Source organism: Triticum aestivum, chromosome 5A, assembly GCF_018294505.1.
Source record: "Triticum aestivum cultivar Chinese Spring chromosome 5A, IWGSC CS RefSeq v2.1, whole genome shotgun sequence".
Classification (NCBI taxonomy): domain Eukaryota; kingdom Viridiplantae; phylum Streptophyta; class Magnoliopsida; order Poales; family Poaceae; genus Triticum; species Triticum aestivum.
Genome location: NC_057806.1, coordinates 608,141,189 through 608,166,870, shown reverse-complemented (window position 1 = coordinate 608,166,870; position 25,682 = coordinate 608,141,189). Strand labels below are relative to the sequence as shown.

General features: G+C 43.4%; 1 protein-coding gene and 1 long non-coding RNA gene across 3 annotated transcripts; one reads left to right on the top strand and one right to left on the bottom strand.

Moving 5' to 3' along the window:
- Nucleotides 1-16,810: 16,810 nt before the first annotated feature.
- LOC123105278 (uncharacterized) lies at nt 16,811-25,003 on the bottom strand. Of its 2 annotated transcripts, XR_006450767.1 has the most exons (6): nt 24,816-25,003; nt 24,490-24,671; nt 24,334-24,398; nt 19,201-19,689; nt 17,381-19,089; nt 16,813-17,275 (listed from the first exon to the last, which is right to left on the bottom strand). It is a non-coding gene; the product is annotated as an uncharacterized lncRNA (long non-coding RNA). The 2 variants fall into 2 exon arrangements; XR_006450766.1 differs by having other exon boundaries at nt 16,811-17,275; nt 17,381-19,689.
- LOC123105277 (probable leucine-rich repeat receptor-like protein kinase At1g35710) lies at nt 19,297-24,496 on the top strand. The gene is made up of 2 exons (XM_044527318.1): nt 19,297-22,327; nt 22,882-24,496. Exons 1-2 carry the CDS (start codon nt 19,297-19,299, stop codon nt 23,241-23,243), a joined length of 3,393 nt encoding a protein of 1,130 aa, XP_044383253.1. The 3' UTR covers nt 23,244-24,496.
- Nucleotides 25,004-25,682: the final 679 nt, after the last annotated feature.

The window sequence follows — 25,682 nt, the reverse complement described above, 5'->3', positions numbered from 1 at the left end:
CCAAGTTTTGATGAGCAAATTTATTATGATGAAAGCATGCCTCCTATCTATGATGATTATTGTGATGACACGTATGCTTTAAAGAATAATGATAACCATGAAACTTGTCATCTTGATCTTAATTTTCAATCACATGATAGTTACTTTGTTGAGTTTGCTCCCACTATTATTCATGAGAAGAATTCTGCTTATGTGGAGAGTAGTAAATTTTCTATGCTTGTAGATCATGAAAAGAATGCTTTAGGTGCTGGTTATATTGTTGAATTCATTCATGATGCTACTGAAAATTATTATGAGAGAGGAATATATGCTTGTAGGAATTGCAATAATATCAAGTTTCCTTTCTATGTGCTTAAAATTTTGAAGTTATGCTTGTTTCACTTTCCTATGCAAGTTGATTCTTGTCCCCACAAGTTATTTGCTCACAAAATCCCTATGCATAGGAAGTATGTTAGACTTAAATGTGCTAGACATATTCTTCAAGATGCTCTCTTTATGTTACAATTCTTATCTTTTATGTGAGCATCATTGAAATCATCATGCCTAGCTAGGGGCATTAAACTATAGCGCTTGTTGGGAGGCAACCCAATTTTATTTTAGTTCCTTGCCTTTTGTTCCTGTTTAGTAATAAATAATTCATCTAGACTCTGTTTAGATGTGGTTTTATGCTTTTAATTAGTGTTTGTGCGAAGTAGAACCTTTGGGAAGACTTGGGAGAAGTCTTGTTGATCATGCTGTCAAAAACAGAAACTTTAGCGCTCACGAGAACTGCTGCCATTTTTATTTGGAGAGTTCTATTTAGTTAATTCTTTTTGCAGATGATTAATAGATAAATTACTCAGGTCAAGAAATTTATTTTAGAATTTTATGAGTTCCAGAAGTATACGTTTGATCCAGATTACTACAGACTGTTCTGTTTTTGACAGATTCTGTTTTTCATGTGTTGTTTACTTATTTTGATGAATCTATGGCTAGTAAAAGAGTTTATAAACCATAGAGAATTTATAATACAGTAGGTTTAACACCAATATAAATAAAGAATGAGTTCATTACAGTACCTTGAAGTGGTGATTTATTTTCTTTCGCTAACGGAGCTTACGAGTTTTCTGTTAAGTTTTGTGTTGTGAAGTTTTCAAGTTTTGGGTAAGGATTCGATGGACTATGGAATAAGGAGTGGCAAGAGCCTAAGCTTGGGGATTCCAAAGGCACCCCAAGGTAATATTCAAGGACAACCAAGAGCCTAAGCTTGTGGATGCCCCGGAAGGCATCCCCTCTTTCGTCTTCGTTCATTGGTAACTTTACTTGGAGCTATATTTTTATTCGCCACATGATATGTGTTTTGCTTGGAGCGTCAATTTTTTTTGTTAGGATTTGCTTGCTGTTATTTAGAACAATGTTTTGCATCTTTTATTTCAATAAAAGTGGCATTGATAGCCTTTACGATGCCTATTTTAGAAGTCCACATGTTGCTGTTTGAAAACAGAAAGTTTACTGCTGTTGCAATAATTCCCTAGAAAAGTCAGAATGTGATAAAATGTTGAAACTTTTTGCATCTTAAGCTCTGATAATTTTAATACAGTGGGAATTTTATTTCATAATTTTTGGAGCTAGGGAAGTATGGATTTTGCAGCATTATTTAGAGACTATCCTGTTTAGGCAGATTGCTGTTATGTTTGCATATGTTTGCTTCTTTAATGATTCTATTTGAGGATAGGACTATTAAATATGCAGAGGCATTTAGTATGCAATGTTGAATAATAATTTTACTGATTTGCTACAGTAGAGTATGATAAGGTTTTGGCAATGGTTTATACTAACTTATCTCACGAGTCCTTGTTGAGTTTTGTGTTGATGAAGCTTTTGAGATTTAGGGAGACCGTGATATGAGAGGAATTAAGGAGACACAAAAGATCAAGATTGGGGATGCCCAAGGCACCCCAAGATAATATTTCAAGAAGTCTCAAGCATCTAAGCTTGGGGATGCCCTGGTTGGCATCCCACCTTTTTTCTTCAACAACTATCGGTTAGTATCGGTTGATCCTAAGTTTTTGCTTCTTCACATGATGTTTGCTATTCTTAGATGTCATTTTATTTTTATTTGCTTGCTGTTTGAATAGAGTACCAAGATTTGAAATTATTAAATGTTAGAGAGTCTTCACATAGTTGCATAATTATTCGACTACTCATTGATCTTCACTTATATCTTTCGAAGTAGTTTGTCATTTGCTCTAGTGCTTCACTTATATCTTTTAGAGCATGGTGGTAGTTTTATTTTGAATAAATAGATGAACTCTCATGCTTCACTTATATTATTTAGAGAGTCTTAAATAGCATGGTAATTTGCTTAAAATCCTAATATGCTAGGTATTCAAGAATAATAAAATTCTCTTATGAGTGTGTTGAATGCTAAGAGAAGTTTGATACTTGATGATTGTTTTGAGATATGAGGATGGTGATATTAGAGTCATGCTAGTTGAGTAGTTGTGAATTTGAGAAATACTTGTGTTGAAATTTGTGATTCTCGTAGCATGCACGTATGGTGAACCGTTATGTAACAAAGTCGGAGCATGAGGTGTTTATTGATTGTCTTCCTTATGAGTGGCGGTCAGGGACGAGCGATGGTCTTTTCCTACCAATCTATCCCCCTAGGAGCTTGCGCATAGTACTTTGTTTCGATAACTAATAGGTTTTTGCAATAAGTATATGAGTTCTTTATGACTAATGTTGAGTCCATGGATCAAACGCACTCTCACCCTTCCACCATTGCTAGCCTCTCTAGTAGCACGCAACTTTCGCCGGTACCATAAACCCATCATTTACCTTCCTCAAAACAGCCACCATACCTACCTATTATGGCATTTCCATAGCCATTCCAAGATATATTGCCATGCAACTTTCCACCATCCAGTTTATCATGACACACTCCATCATTTTCATATTGCTTAGCATGATCATGTAGTTGACATAGTATTTGTGGCAAATCCACTGTTCATAATTCTTTCATACTTGTCACTCTTGATTCATTGCATATCCCGGTACACCGCCGGAGGCATTCATATAGAGTCATACTTTGTTCTAGTATCGAGTTGTATCATTGAGATGTAAAAAAATAGAAGTGTGATGATCATCATTCAATAGAGCATTGTCCCAAAAAAAGAAAGGCCAAATAAAAAAAGAAAGGCCAAAAAAAATAAAAAATAAAAATAAATAAAAAGGGGCAATGCTACTATCCTTTTTTCCACACTTGTGCTTCAAAGTAGCACCATGATATAGAGAGTCTCATATGTTGTCACTTTCATATACTAGTGGGAATCTTTCATTATAGAACTTGGCTTGTATATTCCAATGATGGGCTTCCTAAAAATGCCCTAGGTCTTCGTGAGCAAGCAAGTTAGATGCACACCCACTAGTTTCTTTTGTTGAGCTTTCATATACTTATAGCTCTAGTGCATCCGTTGCATGGCAATCCCTACTCACTCACATTGATATCTATTTATGGGCATCTCCATAGCCCGTTGATACGCCTAGTCGATGTGAGACTATCTTCTCCCTTTTTGTCTTCTCCACAACCACCATTCTATTCCACCTATAGTGCTATGTCCATGGCTCATGCTCATGTATTGCGTGAAGATTGAAAAAGTTTGAGAACATCAAAAGTATGAAACAATTGCTTGTCTTGTCATCGGGGTTGTGCATGATTTAAATATTTTTGTGTGGTGAAGATGGAGCATAGCCAGACTATATGATTTTGTAGGGATAGCTCTCTTTGGCCATGTTATTTTGAGAAGACATGATTGCTTTATTAGTATGCTTGAAGTATTATTATTTTTATGTCAATATTAAAATTTTGTCTTGAATCTTATGGATCTGAATATTCATACCACAATTAAGAAGAATTACATTGAAATTATGCCAACTAGCATTCCACATCAAAAATTATCTTTTTTATCATTTACCTACTCGAGGACGAGCAGGAATTAAGCTTGGGGATCCTTGATACGTCTCCAACGTATCTATAATTTTTGATTGCTCCATGCTATATTATCTACTGTTTTGGGCAATATTGGGCTTTATTTTCCACTTTTATATTATTTTTGGGACTAACCTATTAACCGGAGGCCCAGCCCAGATTTTCTGTTTTATGCCTATTTCAGTGTTTTGAAGAAAAGGAATATCAGACGGAGTCGAAACGGAACGAAATCAACTGGAGAAGTTATTTTTGGAACGAAAGCCACCTGATGGACTTGGACCTCACGTCAAGGAAGGAACGAGGTTCTCATGAGGGTGGGGGCGCCCCCCTAGGGCGCGCCCCCTGCCTCGTGGGACCCTCGTGGCTCCCCTGATGTACCTCCTGCACCCATATATACCTACGTGACCTAAAACTTCCAGAACACAATAGATCGGGAGTTCCGCCGCCAGAAGCCTCCGTAGCCACCGAAAACCAATCTAGACCCATTCCGGCACACTGCCGGAGGGGGCAATCCCTCTCCGGTGGCCATCTTCATCATCCCGGTGCTCTCCATGACGAGGAGGGAGTAGTTCTCCCTCGGGGCTGAGGGTATGTACCAGTAGCTATGTGTTTGATATCTCTCTCTCGTGTTCTTGAGATGATACGATCTTGATGTATCGCGAGCTTTGCTATTATATTTGGATCCTATGATGGCCCCCCCTCTTCTCTCTTGTAATGGATCGAGTTTCCCCTTTGAAGTAATCCTATCAGATTGAGTCTTTAAAGATTTGAGAACACTTGATGTATGTCTTGCCGTGGATATCTGTGGTGACAATGGGATACCGCGTGCCACTTGATGTATGTTAAGGCGACCAACTTGTGGGTTCATGAACCTATGCATAGGGGTTGGCACACGTTTTCGTCGTAATTCTCCGGTAGATCTTTGGGGCACTCTTTGAGGTCCTTTGTGTTGGTTGAATAGATGAATTGAGATTGTGTGATGCATATCGTATAATCATGCCCACGGATACTTGAGGTGACATTGGAGTATCTAGGTGACATTAGGGTTTTGGTTGATTTGTATCTTAAGGTGTTATTCTAGTACGAACTCTAGGGTTGTTTGTGACACTTATAGGAATAGCCCAACGGATTGATTGGAAAGAATAACTTTGAGGTGGTTTCGTACCCTACCATAATATCTTCGTTTGTTCTCCGCTATTAGTGACTTTGGAGTGACTCTTTGTTGCATGTTGAGGGATAGTTTTATGATCCAATTATGTTAGTATTGTTGAGAGGACTTACACTAGCGAAAGTATGAACCCTAGGCCTTGTTTACCATCATTGCAATACCGTTTACGCTCACTTTTATCATTTGTTACCTTGCTGTTTTTATATTTTCAGATTACAAAAACTATTATCTACTATCCATATACCACTTGTTTCACCATCTCTTCGCCGAACTAGTGCACCTATACAATTTACCATCGTATTGGGTGTGTTGGGGACACAAGAGACTCTTTGTTATTTGGTTGCAGGGTTGCTTGAGAGAGACCATCTTCACCCTACGCCTCCTACGGATTGATAAACCTTAGGTCATCCACTTGAGGGAAATTTGCTACTGTCCTATAAACCTCTGCACTTGGAGGCCCAACAACGTCTACAAGAAGGAGGTTGTGTAGTAGACATCATTCCCCGGCCGGGATGATAACATAGAACAACCGTGGGATGATCCGAAGATGAAAAAGATTAACAATCACGCCATGGGCATGTTCAGCAATGATTTGGCCTCCTGGAAAGGGAGGGTGAAACGGAACCCCTGTCCAAGATTCTGGAGGAAAATCCAACACTTACGGAAGAGGAGTTCGAAAAGTTCAAGGACACTTGCGCTACTGAGGCAGCCAAGGCTAAGGCTGCGAAATTCAAGAGCCTTCAGCAAAGGAACATGGGGAAGCATCGCCTCGGAAGCCGTGGCTACCTCGGTAAAAGGCCCATATGGGATAAGGAGGACGCGGAACGTGAAGCTGCGGGTCTCTCAGACCCCTTCGCTAAGTTCACCAACCCCTTGGAGTGTGACTTCATCAGGGCCCGCTACAAGTGGGACAAGGAATAGAAGGTTTTTTACATGGACCGGATCACGAGGAGATTGATTACACTACTGGTAATTATTCTTTTACCACCTTACATTTAGCTCCAGATCTAGTCGACTACACATTTCTAAACGGTTCAAGTTCCTTCTACAGTAGAAGCAACACCAGCTTGCAGCCGAAAGCCCTACTTCTTCGATGAGGCCCAAGTGGGACACCCCTCTCAACCGGGCCTTGAACGAACTTAAGGGACTCCCTTTGGGCCAGCGGCCGTAATATGGCCGTGTGCACGGCGCCGGAGACGGCGCTACGTGGAAGGTGTTTTACAGTGAGGGCCTGGAGGCCAAGAAGCGGAAAAGGAAGTTTAGTCAGGCGGACATCGACGAGAAGGTGAAGCTTGCGTTCGAGAAAAGAGCAGCTGAGGACGTGAAAAAAACAACCGAGGAGAAAAATGAGTTGCTACAGCAGGCAGTCAATGCCGTTGTAACTGCCTGCAGAAATGATTTTACTACTAACATGGTCCTGGCTATCATCAACTGGACGAAGGAAAATCCAGACAAGACGGTACATGATTTCCTGTTGCCCAGTTTCGTCGCGAGCAACTCCGTGAACAACAACACCACCGCACCATCACTTGCTCATGTAAACGGGCCTCCTCTCGCACCCGCACCCGCTCATAGCAGCCCGTCCTCAGTCGCTGGCGCGCTAGGCGGGCCTTCGTCTTTGGCTGAGCTCGACGCCCTCACGGTAATTACATGTCGCGCGAACATATATATCTAGAATATTCCATTTCCGTTGCATTTCGGATGTTTTACGCCACAGACATGTGTTTGCGGGCCGACGAAACCCCGTGCACCATTCTCTACTTGATCAAAGGCCAGAAGGTGGACGTGGGAAAGGGGGTGATAACGAAGACCTTGGATCTCACGTTCCACAACCAGCCGATGCCTGCTGGGCACTTCAGGGTTACCTTGTCGAGTCTGACATCGCGGCATGAGGATTTGCCTCCTCCACGCCTAGGGGGAGAGGACGACAAGACCCCACCATGGATTGGAAGCTGCAAGGGTTGGGTGCTACTATGGCCGAAGAATCTTCTTCGTCTAGAGCCGACTGAGAGCACACCAATAACTACACATCAACAAGCATGTATGGAGACCACCACCCCGCCTACGCAATTCCCAGCTCCTGTAGTGTCGGGTAAGAGCGGCGGACGACATGGTGAAGGGGGTGCAATAATACCGCCTGATGTAATCGGTCCCGTAGAACAGAGAATGGATTATAAGACGGAGGAGAGGGAGTACCCAATGGGTTTCCTCAATACAAACGTGTATGAGGGTGACTTAGATATGATGAGTCAACCATATGGCGAATCGGGCTATCAGCATGATGCTAATGAGGATATGGATGATCTGCCCGGGCAGGAACATCGTAGCAGGGATTGCAAGAAGTCTCTCTTCATGAAATCCTCACAGGACACGCCTGAAGATGCCGCCTCAACACAAGCTCAACTAGCCGGGGGTCATACAGTGCTTAGCCTGGCAACACTGGGGCAGGGGTTAAGAAAGGGTCTGGAAGGTGTGCCCAAGAAAAAGAAGAGGAAGAGATCGGGGAAGATAGCTGCCTCCAAACAAACTACAACACATAGCATCTAGATGGTGGATTCTGAAGAGCGTGTACCCGTGAAAGGTGCGGCCATGTTCCATCTCACAGGCGAGCCGATGCTACTGCCGAAACCGCTGGAGGCACTATCAGGGGATCTCAGGAGACTGCACGACCATGTGCTGTCAACTGAGAAAAGCCTACTAGCCTCGAAGGATCCAGGATATCCGACATACGCAGCTTGTGTGCCTGAGGGGAAGTGCTACGTCGACACAAGACCCGTGGAGGTGTTCTTCCTGCGGTTTCACCATATCTTTGAAATGTTTCTAACAAGGCAACTCGATTTTACAATCGTCCGCCTTTTTGCGCTACATATGAGCTCTGTCATGAAGAGAGAAGAAGTCTCGCAAATCTGTGTCGCGGATCCGTACTACATGCACGAGTCTTTCTTGAGTTTCGGCGACTTTGAGCGTGAAACTACTAGGGAGCACCTCCAAAACTTCATGGTACAGAATAAGGACCAGGAAATTGTCCTCCTGCCTTATCACCCAAAGTAAGTCAGTTCCGGACAACCCTTTCGTACATTTCAATCATTCCTTCTCGCTCATATGGAGAATAATTTGAGGTGTCTTTTCCCCGCAGCAACGGCCGCGCCGTCCTTATCATTCTTTACCCGCGAGTCTCCCACGCAGTGTATTTCGACCCTACCAAAGACTACGAGAAGAAGGACTACACCCACATAATGAATATTCTAGATGATGCTCTCCAAGGCTTCAACATTAGGGGTGGCCATCTACAGATCAGGAAACAAAGGAACAAGAAGTTGGGTTTCTCGCATAAAACTAACTTCTGTTGCATCCATGTCCCAAAACCAAGCAAGAAAGATGGATTCTACCTCCTCCATCTCATGATTGAGTTCAACACGGATCACCAAAAGCTTCGTATGACAACCAGAAATGATGATCATATCCGCAAGTGGGTACAATCTCATGGAGAAGCGGATTATAAACTTAGAGATGACTTCTTTCGCATCCAAAGGACATTGCGACGATCATCATGAAAGAAGTCGTCGATGAGAAGGGGATGTTCCACCATGGCCCTATATCGCGAGCTGACGTCCGAACTCGCATAGGCATGCAACGTCATGACCTCACGCTATTCAAGAAGCTAGGGTCCATCCTTGATGATATGGAAGGATGGAACTTTTAGTGATTTACGATGCCGATGATGATGATGATGATGATATGTGTCGATTGAACTTGTATACTTTCTGTAGCGATTAAACTTTGTGATGTCCAGGGTCCCTGCCGAACTTGCGTAATGCTACTTTGTTAGTTTGGGTACGATGACATGCGTACCTCTAGTTAATTAGTTTGCGTACTATATGTTGCATCTAGTTGCTAACCCTTTCTTTTTCGTGTTGCTCTAGTATATTTTGTTGCATATGTTCGTACATTCTTTGGATGAAGATGCATCTCTAACAGGTGCCTAGATTCTTGATGGCGAAGGTGTGCTATATCGTGTACGAAGGGAAGGTTCCGGGAGTGTACGACGAGTGGTATGAGTGTCAAGCGCAAGTGGAGGGGTCTCGGGCGCCAGCCATAAAGGCTTCAAAAGCAGACAAGAAGCACAAGCTAGTTACTTGAGGTACACGCTAGCGCGAGAGAGGCCTCATAACCGCCGCCTCATGTACCGCATAGTTCCACTATCACTCATAGTGATAGCACTTCTCGCATATATCATTGTTTAGATGGACGACGTTGTAGTTGCAAGTATTCAAGACTTGTATGTATTGCTATTTTCGAGATGATGATGAGAGACCACTTTTTATTGGATGATGATTATGATGAGACTATTTGTATGCATATGCTACGATTACATTTGTGGTCTTGTAGCCATTTGTATATGTATGATGATGACATTTGTATGTGCTAAAGATTCTTGTATAAAGCCTGTTTAAATACAAAACAAATATGCAAAAAAACAAAAACTAAAAAAATTAACAGTAGCGAGTAGAGAAAAGTTAGTAGCAGCGTGCCACTAGCAGTAGCGTGGCCTAGTAAAGCGTGCTAGAGCTATTAGCAGTAGCGCGCTTTCATACCACACACTACTGCTACGATTGTATAGCAGTAGCGCGGGAAGACACGCGTTGCTGCTGCAGGTTAGCTGTAGCGTCATATCAGTAGAGCGGGACCCCGCGCTACTGCTATACCTAAAACCCACGATGTTGCTAGGCTTTTCTCTAGTAGTGATTTCCGGTAGTATGATGTACTGTAAATCTCTCAAGATATTACTCTCCTGCCTATTCCGGATGTCTCTCGTTCCCGTACATGTTGTGACATCTTCTAATTCTTCTCTCATTCTACACTCAATTTGATCGTCTCATCGCCATGTATCTAGTGTATTAGGCTAGTGACGAGACTATTCGAGACTTGCATGCTATGCAAGATTATGATGTAAAATGATTATGATTATTCGAGACTTGCATGCTAGTGATTATGATGCAAGTCTCGAATGGCCACTTTGTATTGGATGATGATTATGATGAGCCAAAATGTTAAAATGAATAGAATGACAATGGTCCATGGAGTGGGATATATATACAAGGAAAGCATCATTCACATGAGTAACGGTTGGTGACCATTCAATTATTTTGCAGGTCGAATGCACATGAACTAGAAACTTAGAATGGATAGGCTAGTAAATGCTATTTCAAAGAGGATGGTATAAATATAAATCCTAATTTGTGTCCTCGAAGAGGTCAACTAAGATGCTCTCACCCAAGTGAGCTATCCTCATCTCTTATTTGGCTAAGAGCAACTTTAGCAGAGTCGTCACATGTCCGCAAATCATCATAATAACTGTCAACATGATGATTTTAAACAAAATGACACTATAGCAGAGTCACCATATGGGTGTCAATGACATAATTTATGAAGCTCGCTCCATAAACGACCTCGTAGCCTCCAAATAGCTTCCATAAACGACCTCGTAGCCTCCATATTTGGAGGCTGGGGAGCCCCATATGAAGCTTGCTCCATACCCAACCGCCAGCGCAGGAGGGAAGTTTCAGCTTCTTCCTCCTCGCGCCACAGCTGGGTTGGAGGGTGGGGAGCCCCAATATGAAGCTTGCTCCATACCCAACCGCCAGTGTGGGAGGGAAGTGTCAGCTTCTTCCTCCTCGCGCCACAGCCGGGTTTGAAGCAACGCGCAACCCGTAGAAGCATGCCATGTTCCGATTAATCACCAATTAGTGGGGATTAATCATCGATGAGTGGGGCAACGTGACCAGTAACCACTTGTCCATTAATGGCCTCCCCCCCCCCCCCCCCCACCCGCCACATTTGGCAAATAGGAAGAGAAACTCCACAAAATGCAACATAAGCTGAGGGTACCAGGCATATAGGTACTTCACAGCAGGCAAGAGGTTGTCAGAATCGCGATTTTGAATCGGATCGGAGCCTCGATGATAGGATCGCAAATCGTAAAATTTTCACTATCAGCATCGTAGAAACGTAGATTCTAAGAACTAAAATTGTAGAATCATAAGGATTAGTTTGGATCGTAGAGTCGTACACTCGTATAACAGAATCGCGATTCTGACAACAGGCCCGCTTTTCTTCTTCGCTAGCGTCAATCAAAGACGGCGGTGGTAGCGCGAGCAATAGAAACCAGTGTTGTTAACACTCTTCTCCGAACGAAGGGAGTAGATAAGATGAGAGGAGGAATGGCGATCTGGATAATAGAAGGAGAGGAGTGGCGATGGGATAAGAGGCACATAGTGGGCGGTCGGTGCTTTTCTTTAATGAAATGAAATGAAATTGGTCTTGTACTGGCTAGAAGCTACTACTTGATGTTGTTTGTTGTTAGTACATTATCAGATACTACTTTCGTTTCAAAATAAGTGTCTCAACTTTATACTAACTATAGTACATATACTTATTTTGGGACGAAGGGAGAATAATAATTAAAAGTGAGTGATATATTGAAAAGAAATATTTCTTAACGGAGTAGATATTTGAAGCTCACCGGTGCTTGCTAACCATCAAGATATTCCTCAATTCTGGATATCATCAATGTCGTCGATGAGATAGGGAGGAGAGAGCGAGAGATGAAGAATAGAGAGAGTGCGGCAACGGTGCATCTTCCTCGCGCCGTGTTTCGCCCCGCACGACGACTGGGAGGGGGGAGCCTTACCCTCTGTTGTACCATCTGTCCCACAGATCTGCGTACTCTAATCCTGATCCTCATTGAGGCCAATGATAATGTCCAAGAAAGTGGTCATGTTAGCGTGGAGGGTGTGCTCCTACTGTTGGCGGCAACGTGTCAACAAAAGAGCGGCAGGCAATGTAAATTCTTTACTTTCTGGCCATCATATTTTTGAAGTGGGAAAGCATAAATATGAATTAATTCTAATAGAGATTGCGAGATACAAGAATTAATATATGATCTATTTGAAACTGTTACCGGTATGCAAATGATGCACAATTACTTTCGCATTGAAGGAATAGCCGTTGATCTAGCGGATCAAGAAATGTTTACATTTTTGTAATTATTTTTACACAGGGTTGTTTAATAACAACAACTTATTACACATAATTCAATTTCTTTAGAGAGAGTTCAAGAAGTAGTTTTTTTGGAAAAGGAGGTTAAGACCCCAGCCTGTGCATCAATAAATGCATACAGCCATCTTTATTTATTATTCAACATAGGTCTAACAAGAACATACATCAAACCATCCAAAGCCACCACTCACACCTACAAGACTCGATAATGTGGAGTGCTCTCACTCCCCATATCTAAAACCGGTGTTGTCGCCGATCCATCCACATAACATATCGGAACCCATAGCCGATGCAGCGGACCTAAAGAAGTAGGTTTTATTAGTAAAGAAAAACATTACGAGCTTTTGGAATACAATAAGATCTTCATAAAGTGGATCCTTATGAGTCTTACAACCAATTTAATTGGAAAATCTTATTATTCACCATGACAGGTAAACACTCGAATACCATATGAACTTTCAGATTCATTTTATACCCGTTGTAACTCACGGACATTTTTGCTAGTAAAACTAAACTAACCAATCCATTCGCACGAGGGATCTACATAGAATACCTCTTACTAACATGTGAAGATATTAAACAAAGGGAATCTTACAATAAGACCACAAACAGAGATCCATGACTAGAAATGCCCAGCTTGACTCAAGATGGCAATGGGGCCCCGAAACCCGCGTCCCCGCGGGTTTTTACCCTATTAGGGGACGGGGATGGGCGTCTTTTCATCCCCACGGGGCTGTTATTGGGCACATTATACAACCCGACACGTTTCATGGGTTTGCACCCGTTTCGATAGTCCCCGAACCCGAAACCCGGCAAACCCGGCAAAATACATTTTTTCACCAAGCTTGAGCGTATTTTGATCTTCTCTAGGACTTGGCACTTTGATTTGGCTTTGGAAGCTTTGAAGATAGTCTTTTGGAGGCTTGGAGATGTGAAAGATGCTATGATGATTCCTACTTTAAAGTGATTTGTGAACTATGAATTCTATTTCAAAACTTATGTATTGGACTATTTCGTCTCATTTGTGCTTTTAATTTGTGAACCAAGAATTATATATTAGAACTTGTGTAATTGGACATCTTGTTTAACCATGTATGGCTGAAATATGCTCCTGTTTGTTGCTGAAATCTGATTATCTATGTTGCCGAAATGTGGTATCATTTTGCTGTTGAAATACTATTCTTTGTTGGTTCTATGTTTCCTTATATATGTCGATTTCCCCGCGGGTTCCCCGTGGGTTTAGAAAACCCGATGGGTTTAGGGGACGGGCAAAAAAGTAGCCCCGCGCACGGTGACAGGGACGGGGACGAGTTTAGGATTTTCTCGTGGGGATGGGTTTGGGAAGGCAAAACCCGATAGGTTTCATCCCCGTTGCCATCTTGAAGCTTGACCGATGCAAACGGCAACAAAGAAGGCGACGCACATGACCAGAGATGAATATGTAGTTGGGGGTTGGGAGCTGGTGGTTGAGAGGCCGAGGTATTAACTGAAGTGTGTGGACAAATGCATTTGCATGACAGGATGGCCTGGTTGAGATACAACTGGGTATTCAGTAATAATGAAACATACGCAGGGAAAAGAGAATGTACTATTGGTACGAGCATGACCTGGGAGAGAAGGAACGCTGAGATACAGGGAGTGGCTCAACATAAGATCTTGGAAATGATCCCGGTGTAGGTTATGTATGTGATGGCATGAAACACTACTTTCCTTTGTTCAAACACAGCCCATGAATTAACAAACATGTAGTAAGACCCGTGATATGAAGACATGTCAGCTCTTTACAATTCCTTAATCCTCATACTAGCTGTATCTACGTTGGACTCCGTTCCTGACTTGCAGAAGGCACGCCAGGGCTAGCGCGCCTTCTTGAGAACAACCTAGTGATTAAAAAACGGCCATCCTCTCTAATTTAAAACTACAATATGAAATAAAGTAAAATTAACCAGAAAATAGGCAAGGATCAAATACATTTGAAAACTTACAATGCATGTTCGTTGGTGGATCCAATATTCCTTCTACTAAGAAAGATGTAGTGCATTCATCGAGGAGATAGATACGGAGGCGCAGGGGCGAACCCAGAAACAAGATGGAGTGAGGGCAAATTAGTAGAGTGGAGCCACTTCTTCTCTAAATATGAAAAAAAAATCTGTATTTTTCAATGAAATACAAGCAAACTCCAGTGAAGTTTGAAAAATTGGTGGGGGCATGGCCCCGCACTGGCTTCTTCTATGTAGGTCCGCCCCTGCGGAGGCCAGTAAGAGGTTCTTTCCACAAAGAGAATCAGCGCAAGCTGACCGCACATGTGATTATGACGAGCCATGAGATGTAGTAGTGTGGAATGCCCGTGTGAAGATGTCAGCTGGAGCACCGTCTCGACTGCTAGTATGCATGCCGCATGCCAAGGAGAGGCGCATGGGCTCTCGGCCAATGAAGCTTGCTGTTGGTGGCAGAGGATAAGAGGGAGCTACATGGAGACTACTGCTGCAGTGGTGGCCTCTGATGGTCAAGCATCGCCCTTGGTCTCTGACCCACCTAAAGATATTGCTCTCCTGGCTATTCCGGATGTCTCTCATTCTCACGCATATGTTGTAATATCTGTCTGATGCTTCTCTCATCCTCCCTTCTATTTTATCATCTCATCACCACCTATCTAGTTCACTAGGCTAGTGCTACCAATATGTTCAAATGAGTTGAACGGTTGTGGTCCGTGGAGTGCCATATATATACAAGGGAAACCATCATTCACATGAGCGACGGTCGGTGAACATCTATTATTTTGCCAGTCGAATGCACATGAACTGAAACTTGTAATAGATAGGCTAGTAAAAAGAGGACAATATAAATATCAATCCTAATTTGTGTCCTGGAAGAGTTCAACTTGGATGCTCCCACCCGAGTGAGCTTTGCTCATCTCTTATATGGGCTAACACAAACTCTAGCTGAGTCGCTATATGGCCCCGATCACCATAATAATTGTTAATATGATGATTTTGAATAAACTATCATTCAAACAGAGCCGCCATGTGGGTGCCGATCAGCATAATTTATGGACCTTGCTCCATAAACAACCTCTTAGCCTCCATTTTGGAGGTCGGGGAGGCGCCCCGGTATGGATCTTGTTCCAAACCCAACCACTAGGGTGGGAGGGAAGTTTCAACGCCATCTTCCTTGCGCCACAGCCTGGTTCGAAGTATCGCACCCCCCATAGAAGTACCTACACATTCTGATTAATCACTGGCAAGTGGGGCAACATGACCGGTAACCACCCGCTCAGTAATGGCATCCACATCCACCGCTTCCCCGAGCCCAAATAGGAAGACGAACTCTATGAAATGCAATATAAGGTGAAGGCACCACACTTATAGGTACTTTGCGGCAGCCAGGATGTCAACCATTCAAAACCCTAAACCCTAAACATATACACTTAAACATAGCGGGGTTGGCTTGCTAAGCACATTTATGTGATGTCTCTTGACATCACAGACTACATGTAGCTTCACCACGGAGATAGTGGTCCAATGGACATGGTTAGGTCCCCGGCCAATGAGTCACACTCAAAACCCATCGGTTCTGCCGCTTGCGGTTGACCGTTTAATCGGCTCAAAAAGTAGTGATCTCTACATGTAGTTTCACCACTGGAAGACAGTGGTCCGGTGGACACGGGGAACGTCCCCGGCTGACGAGCCACATCCCCTTGGTTCTGCCGCTTGCCATGGACCCTATAATCGGCTCAGAAAACAGTGCTGTCTACAATGGTGTTCCTCAGAACCTGGGTGCGGCGGCATCCCGTACCTCTCTTCTCCGACGACGATGGTCTTCTTTGCACAAGATCCTCTAGAGGTGTGCTTGTAATTTTCTTTCTTTTGTTGAGGGCCTTTATGGAGTTTGTGTTGTGGCACCTTGTTTCTGGTTTCTTTTTCTGGGTGCGTACGTGTCTGGGTTCTGTAACGTTGACTTGGAATGAACAGGCGCCATGATATCAGCTACTACGGCAAAAAAAAATGCATCAAAGAGCGGGTCATATCTTCATTAGGAAGATTAATTAAGGACCGAGAGAGATACTAGAAAGGGTGGGGTAACCGGACGAGACTTGCCTGCTCCCCGCTCGTGTGCCCATCCGTGCTCCCGCATACGTGGCTTGATTTGATTGGAACAAAATAAGACCCGGCCCCATCCCCTTAAAATCAGGGGGGAGATGATTATATTAGAAAGAAAAAAGAAAAATAGACAACCGTAGGATGAGGTGGGAGCACGGATGAGAGCATGAGGAGGGAGCAGGCAAGACGGATCCGGGGTAACCAATCAATCGTGCAAACATTAATTTTGACTATCATGACGACAGGGAAAGAGATAGCGGCAATACTGGTGCGACGATTTAAGCCAGGTGAACTCTCCAAGAGACACAGAAGCAGAACCAATTCCTATCCTAGCCATGGAACCCTTGTCTCACCATACTAATGATTTCTACGACTAGTCACAATGGGGAGTAACTTAGACTAATAACAACACATTTTACTAGGCCATGTTATTACCTCCATGGTGGGTAGTAACATATGTGTGTTGTCATGTTATGGTTCATTTATTAGCCTATAGACTCATATTGTCTTGGTATGTGTGATGTTACAGTAACTAGCTAAGTTATCACCATCATCTCTCTCATCATTAAATATGTGCCACATAAGCAAAATTATCTTGAAAATTGTGGTGTTACTAGTGATATTACTCCCACTGTGGCTAGTCTACTACCGCACTCTTCTCAGCCGCTCGAGCGCTGCCATCACTCGAACAACAAGCAGGGCCACTTCTTCCCTGAAAAGCCAGCCCCAGTCTGCAAAGCCAAGACACCCTGCGATCCTAGGGAAACATGTCAACACTTTGCCGTTGCCGGGGCGACCGGTGCGGGGGCGCCAATGATCACCACCATCTTCCTGCCGGGGATGCGGCTGAGGAGGAAACTTGAGTCTCTTGACATTGCCGCTTTGTGGACCTTGGTAGCCCTTGAGCTCTCACACGATGAGCTTCCTGGGAGCATCACAGTGAATATTAACCTCCTCGAAGAACTCCGTGCTCTCCTCCTGCATCACAATCATACAAGAGGTTCGATTGCACCTGTTTTAGCAAATCTCACAAAAGATAGGTTCTTGAGGGCACGGAAGAGAATCGGCACAAGCTCAACATACTTGTGGCTATGACAAGCAATAAGACGTAGCAGTGCGGACTGCCTTTGTGAACAAGATGCCAGCGCTCCAGCTAGCCGCCATGAGCACAAGTATGCACTCGCGTAAAGGAGAAGCGGATGGGCTCGCGGTCGATGAAGCTGACCGTCGGTGCCAGGGGATAAGAGGGAGCTACAGTGCAACCACAGCTCCAAAGGCAGGCTGTAACGGTAGTAAAATGTTGAAAGCGAAAGATACTATTTAGCTTAATGGTCAAGCATCGCCCTTGGTCACTGACCAACCTAAAGATATTGCTCTCCTGGCTATTCCGGATGTCTCTCGTTCCCACGTACATGTTGTGACATCTATGTAATGTAATTCTCCTCTCATTGTCTGCTCAATTTGATATCTCATCACCAAGTATCCAGTGTACTAGGTTAGTGCTACCAATGTGTTAAATTGAATAGAACAACAATGGTCCATGGAGTGGCATATATATATATATATACAAGGGAAGCATCATTCACATGAGCGACGGTTGGTGAACATTCAATTCTTTTGGCAGTCGATAGGACATGAACAGGAAACTTGTAATAGATAAGAGTAAATGCTATTTCAAGAGTACGGTATAAATATGAATCCTAATTTGTGTCCTCGAAGAGGTCAACTTAGATAATCTCACCCAAGTGAGCTATCCTCATCTCTTATTTGGCTAAGAGCAACTTTAGCAGAGTCGTCATATGTCCATGATCGCAATAACTGTCAATATAATGATTTTAAACCAAAATGACACTATAGCAGAGTCATTCCATAAACGACCTCAATAGCCTCCATATTTGGAGGCTGGGGAGCCCCAATATGACGCTTGCTCCATACCCAACAGCCAGCGCGGAAGGGAAGATTCAGCTTCCTCCTCCTCACGCCACGGCCGGGTTTGAAGCAGCGCGCAGCCCGTAGAAGCACGTCATGTTCTGATTAATCATCGATGAGTAGGGCGACGTGACCAGTAACCACTTGTCCATTAATGACTTCCACCGCTCCCCCCATTTGCCAAATAGGAAGACAAATTCCACAAAATGCAACATAAGCTGAGGGTACCAGGCGTATAGTTACTTCATAGCAGGCAGGCCCACTTTTCTTCTTCACCAGCGTCAAGTGAAGACGGCGGTGGTAGCGCTAGCAATTGAAGCCAGTGGAACAGCTCAAAACTGCCCATGTATGTAAACATATACACTTAAACATACCCGGGGTCAACTTCTAAGCACATTTCTGTGATGTCGCTGGACATCACAGACTACATGTAGCTTCGCCACTGTCAAGACGGCAGAACAGTGGACACAAGGAAAGTACCCAGCCGCCGAGCCACATCGCCCCAATTCTGCCGCTTGCGGTGTACCGTTTAATCGAGTCAGAAAAGTACTCCCTCCGTCCGAAAAAGCTTGTCCATCAAATGGATGTATCTAGCACCAAGTTAGTGCTAGATACATCCATTTAAGAAACAAGCTTGGGACAAGCTTTCTGGGACGGAGGGAGTAGTGCCGTCCGCAATGGTGTTCCTCCGAACCTGGGTGAGCAGCGTCATGTCCCTCTCTTCTCCGGCGGCGATGGTCTTCTTTGCACCAGGTCCTCTAGGGGTGTGTTTGTGTTGTGGCACCTTCTTTCTGGTTTCCTTTTCTGGGTGCGTACATGTTTGGGTTCTGTAACTTTGACTTTGAAAGAACAGGTGTCATAATCTATGTCAAGAAAAGAAAAGAGAAATGTATCAGAGAGCGGGTCAAATCTTATCATGAAGATTAATAAAGGAACGAGAGGGACAGAAAGGAGGGGTGGTTAATCAGTCATACTCCCTGCAGGGAACGAGGCAGCGGCAATATTTGGTGCAATGATTTAAGGTGAACCCTCCAGCAGACGCAGAAGCAGAATCAATTCCTATCCTTGCCATGGCGCCCTTGGCTTCCAAAATACTTGCCTCTCTCACCATACTGATGATGTGCACCACCGCACTCGTCTCAGCCGCTGGAGCGCTGCCATCACTTGAACAACAAGCAGGGGCACTTCTTGCCTGGAAAGCCAGCCTCAGTCAGCAAAGCCAAGACGCCCTGCGATCCTGGGAAAACATCTCAGCACCTTGCCGTTGGCAAGGCATCCGGTGTGGTGGGCGCTGGCCGGTGATTGCCGCCATCTCCCTGCCGGGGATGCGGCTGAGAGGGACACTTGAGTCTCTTGACTTCTCGGCTTTGAGGACCTTGGTGGCCCTTGAGCTCTCGCACAACGAGCTTGCCGGGAGCATCCCTGTGAATATTAAGCTCCTCAAAGAACTTCGTGCTCTCCTCCTGCATGACAATCAGATAAGAGGTTCAATTCCACCTGTTTTAGCAAATCTCACGAAACTGCGTCTCCTAATGCTCCATGACAATCAAGTCTCCGGTGAAATACCAAGGCAAATAGGCGAGATGGGTAATCTTGTGAGCCTGAACTTGTCAAACAATTACTTAGTTGGTCCTATCCCTTGTGAAATAGGTCACCTTAAGCATTTGCTTAAATTAGATTTGTCCAGCAATGACCTTTCCGGACCAGTTTCCTTCAGTCCAGCTAACTCATCCATACAAAATCCTATGAATAATTTTTCATCTCAGCCTACTGCAAAAGTAAACTTAGAAAACATAAATATGCTATCATTATCCCATAATAACTTAAGTGGTCCCATTCCCAAAGATATAGTGAAATTTTTCGACCTACAACACTTGGACATAAGCCAAAACAACTTTTCAGGTTCTATCCCAAGCAATATAGGTAACCTGGCCAAACTCACTACCTTGTACCTTTACCATAACCAACTTTCTGGACGCATTCCTCGAGAACTAGGTTATTTAGTGAACTTAGAGGACTTGAGGCTCAACAACAACACACTATCTGGTTCCGTTCCAAGCAATTTATGGAATTTGACCAAACTCGCTACCTTGCACCTTCACCGTAACCAACTTTCTGGACACATTCCTCTGGTTTTGGGATATTTGGTGCACATAGAGGACTTGCGGCTCAGCTACAACACACTAACAGGTTCCTTTCCAAGAAATTTGTGTAATTTGACCAAACTCAAGATCTTGTACCTTGGCCAGAACCAACTTTCCGGAAAAATTCTTTGGGAACTAGGTTATATGGTGAATTTAGAGGACTTTCAGCTCAGTTTGAACAACCTAACAGGTCCTATCCCAAACAGTTTAGGAAATTTGACTAAGCTCACCTTCTTAAACCTTAATTTCAACCAATTTTCTGGACACATTCCTCAAGAAATTGGCGAGTTAATGAATCTGGAAATGTTTGGAGTTTCTTTGAACAATCTATCTGGTGCATTGCCATCGGGTCTTTGCGCGGGAGGCCGACTACAGTTTCTCACCGCTAATGGCAACAACTTGGTTGGACCCTTGCCAACAAGCTTGCTAAGTTGCAAAAGCCTAGTCAAACTTCGTCTTGAAGGAAATCAGCTTCAAGGAGATATCTCCGAGATGGGGCTTCACCCGGATCTTGTCTATGTTGATATCAGTTCAAACAAATTATTTGGTCAATTATCTCATCGCTGGGGTGAGTGTTACAAACTTACAATGCTACGTGCCTCAAACAATAACATTACTGGAGTCATACCACCAAGCATAGGGCAGTTATCTCAGTTGGGGATACTTGATGTTTCATCAAATAAACTTGAAGGGCAGATTCCACTGGAGATTGGCAATTTAACGTTGCTGTTCAACTTGAGCCTGGGTAATAACCTGCTCCAAGGAAGTATACCTAAAGATATTGGATCGCTAAAGAATTTGGAGTACTTAGATTTATCATCAAACAACCTAAGTGGGATGATACAAGGGTCAATTGAACATTGTCTCAAGCTTCACTTCCTGAATTTGAGCCATAATCACCTCAATGGCAGCATACCAATCGAACTAGGAATGTTGGTAAACCTACAAGAATTGTTGGATCTAAGTGATAATTCATTTGCTAGTGTCATTCCGAGTCAGCTGGGTGGTTTGAGCATGCTCGAAGTTTTGAATCTTTCACACAATGCATTGAAAGGTAGCATCCCACCATCATTTCAGCGCATGCTCAGCCTCCTATCCATTGATGTGTCATTCAACAAATTGGAAGGGTCAGTGCCACAGAGTAGATTGTTTGAAGAAGCTCCAATCCAATGGTTCATGCAGAATAAGAAATTGTGTGGTGTAGTGAAAGGTTTGCCCCCTTGTGACCTTAATCAAAGTGGTGAACAAAAAAAGAAGCCCAGAGCTATTTTACTAGCTATAATACCTGTTGTTGTATCTTTTCTGTTTATCATGGCACTAGTACCTTTGCAATGTAAAACAAGGAAATCCAAGGTGGAAAGCGCAAATGAATTGCAACAGACAAATCTGTTTGCCATCTGGAACTTTCATGGAGGAGATATGTACAGGCAAATTGTTGACGCCACAGAAAATTTTAGTGACGCTCACTGCATTGGAATTGGAAGTAGTGGGTCAGTATATAGAGCTCAGTTACCAACATGCGAGATATTTGCAGTAAAGAAGATTCATACAATAGAAGATGATGAGCTATTTAATCGTGAAATAGATGCCTTGATGCATATTCGGCATCGCAATATTGTGAAGTTATTTGGCTACTGTTCTGCTACTCAAGGAAGATTTCTTTTGTATGAATACATGGAACGAGGAAGCTTAGCAGCATCTTTAAGGACCAAGGAAACTGCAATAGAGTTGGACTGGACAAGGAGGTTAAATATTGTTAAGGATGTGGCCCATGCTTTGTCTTACATGCATCATGATTGCTTTGCGCCGATAGTCCATAGAGATATAACAAGCAACAACATTTTGCTTGATCTGGAATTTAGAGCATGCATCTCTGATTTTGGTATTGCCAAAATATTAGATGTGGATGGGTCAAACTGCACAAGGCTTGCCGGGACAAAAGGATATCTTGCACCAGGTACAATAATATATATCTATGTTGGTTAAATCAATGTGTTGTTACATTTATTTTTTGTCACTTCGACCGATGTCATGCATAGTGTTATATATATTTTCACATCAATAATGAAATAAGTTGCATAGATCTTCCTAACTGTTCCAGGAAGTAGATTATTACTTATTGGTTTGTGTAAATGTAACCAATTGTACAGTCGAAAACTAGTACCCCCTCCATTCACTTTTGTAAGTCGTTTCAGACAACTCAAAATAGGCTGTTTTGCATATTGTCTGAAATGTCTTCAAGATCTTATAAAAGTGAACAGAGGGAGTATATTATATATACTTCTATCGACCATACTATGCTTGTCTCTGCTCTCTACAATCTACATACGAGAACTCACGGGTGCAAATGGTTAGTACCATGGTTGGTGGGCTAGCCAGCCCGGGTTCGAGCCTCGCCTTCTTACTTTTGTGTGACGGGGAATAAGTCTTATTATCCCTCCACACAACTTTTTTTCAGTACATGCATACAAAAAGGTTACTAAAATTAACTCTTCATTATTGGCTTGGCAGAGCTTGCATACACAACAAGGGTGACGGAGAAGTGCGACGTATACAGTTTTGGAGTGCTCGTGCTCGAGTTGTTCATGGGACATCATCCGGGTGACTTTCTTTTGTCCCTCTCGTCCATGGACAAGAGAAGTACAATACCCAAGGATTTGCTGGACACCCGGCTCCCATTCCCTAAAGCTGAGATTGCAAATGAAATATTCAAAGTGATTGCCATCGCTATTCGGTGCATAGAACCTGACCCATCACACCGTTCGACAATGCAGGATGCAATCAAGGTGTTCTCTCCAGATGAAGGGCCCGGTAATCTTGATTACCTGCACACTGACATCGTCATCCTTGCTTGTGGTCTTGAATGTTCTTAGCACATTGGTGTTCCTTATGTTGCACCTTTTGATCAGATACTATAATTAGTCATTTCGATCATAGATTATTTTGGCTTTACCCTAAAAGATTGTACAGTAAGACTAGTATACTAAGCTGATCAGTCCTACTCCCTCCGTTCGGAATTACTTGTCTCGAATATGGGTGTATCTAGAACTAAAATACGTCTAGATGCATCCATTTCTGCGACAAGTAATTCCGAACGGAGGGAGTAGTTGGTTGGGTATTTGCTACTTCTAAATATTTGTATAGCAATGCAGAGAAACTTTTTGCTACTAGCTACTAGCTAACTGTAAATATTTATATAGCTGACTCGTGCTATTTGTTCAAAAGAACAAATAAATATTCCATTTGCATCCTCTATTGGAAGAACTAGGAGCCCATTCAAGTATTCAACTGGTTATTTCCTATATCTTCACCGTCATGGCCTAGGCCTACTTTGTTGCCAGACGGTGAGCTCACTCACGCCCTTGGAAATGCTCATTATGAAATGGCGTCCTACTGGTCATTTCTTCTAGTGGAATTCAGATCGACTTAATCTAGTCTGCAAATTGCTACAGGTAAGCGATTGGAATTTGATTGTTCAGGTAGATATTGATCTGCTACCAGCCTACCATAAAGAATGGACTATTTTTTTTACTGTTATTACACTTTTAGCAATTTAACATGTGCAAGTTTTCAGATTTACACTAGCTTATATCACATTAGGGCGTCTCCAGTGTATGTCGGCCATAAGTCTCAAAAGGTGGACCTTAGAGTACTTTACACATGAGGAGATCGACTCTAAGGCATCTCCATTCTCCAATGTGGGCATAAGGTCGGCCATAAGGCACCTTAAGTCAACCTTAGGCGACTTTAGACATTGTGCGCACAAGAATCAGCAGTGCCTATAACAACCCCAAAAATACCTCATAACTACCACAAAAAATACACCCCATCTGGAAACATATATACAAAATATGGCTCAATTGCACAATATATCTAGAATTTAAACTCAATGCTTAACATCCAACAAAATATATAAAACATGAGAAATACTACAAATAACAGTATTGAGATACAAAAGTTTACCAAATTAATGGTTTGCTTCTTATGTGTCTCCCATGACCTGATCAAGGTAGAAGAAGTAGCAACACCTTCAAGACATCAATCAAAAGTGTATTTTCATAAGAAAAGACATAAACATCAAGTCAAATCATTACCACTGAACCAAATCTGAAAACATACCACTACAGCAGGAGGTAAAAACCCCTTTGTGGGACCTATAGGACTGAAAACGATATAAAATATCATCATCGTCATTCGTCAATACTTGCAAGTACACTCCCTGATCCCCCTGAGCTCAAACTATAGGGTGTAGACACTCCCACTGCGGGCACCGATGAAAAAGCCCTCTTCATCTTCTATTTCTATAGCATGAAATGGAATTGACAAGTGATGACAAGACGCATCGACTCGAGTTCAATTCAATGCATACGCATCTCTATTTCGATTTAAGTTAGCTTCAATGCATAAATTCAGAAACTATGCAGTCTTTCAGTCCAAGAAATTACCGATTCGGCGAGGCTTGCAGGCCAAGCAGGAGCAGTGGTGCGCGGAGTAGCTGCGCGAGGAGTCGGAGCCGGCGGTCCTCTGCTTTGGTGGCGCGGCGGAGCGGAGGCAGGGGCAGGCGGCGGCAGTGCGGCGGAGGCGGGGCGGCACCTGACTGCCGAGACCGGGGGGCGGAGGGGAATGCGCGGTGGTGCTCGCGCGGAGCAGCCAGCAGGCGGGGCCGCAGGGGGGGGGATGGGCGGCGGCGGTGCGGAAATGCTCAGGCAGCGGCCAGTGGCCAGCGGAATGCAGCAGTGGCACAAGGGCGAGGGAAGCAGATCTCAAGGATGTCACGAAGCTATAGTGAGCGCGTGTGTAAAGCGGAGAAGAAATGTCAAGGTACTGTAGCAACTACTATGAGATTTAGTGTAGCATGTATAAAAATAAATCATAAAATAATTTTATTACATCATAATTTTGTTTCTATGTAATTTTTATAAATGTATACAATTGATTTGTAATTTGCAAATTAATTATAATCATTTTAAGCTTAACCATATAGATGTGCAGAAGGGATGTCACGGTTACTGTAGCTTACGTGACATCCCTTGAGAATGTTAGAGGATCCGGTTCCAAAGGCGAGATGCGGCGCGAGCATGCCCTGCCCTGCGTGCTAGAGCCATGTTTACAAGGGAGCTCCTTTTTCTTTCTTTTTTTACACTTTTTTTTTTGACATCAATCTAAGAGGGAGGTCCTCGTTAGGGCCTTCGGCGCGCGCACAGCTGGTCCGACCATTAGCTCAGCCCAACCGCTCGCTCACCCGCTCGTCCGATGGCCCGGCTCGCTCGCTGCAGTTTCAGCAAAAACAAGCAGCTACTGCTTTAGAAGAA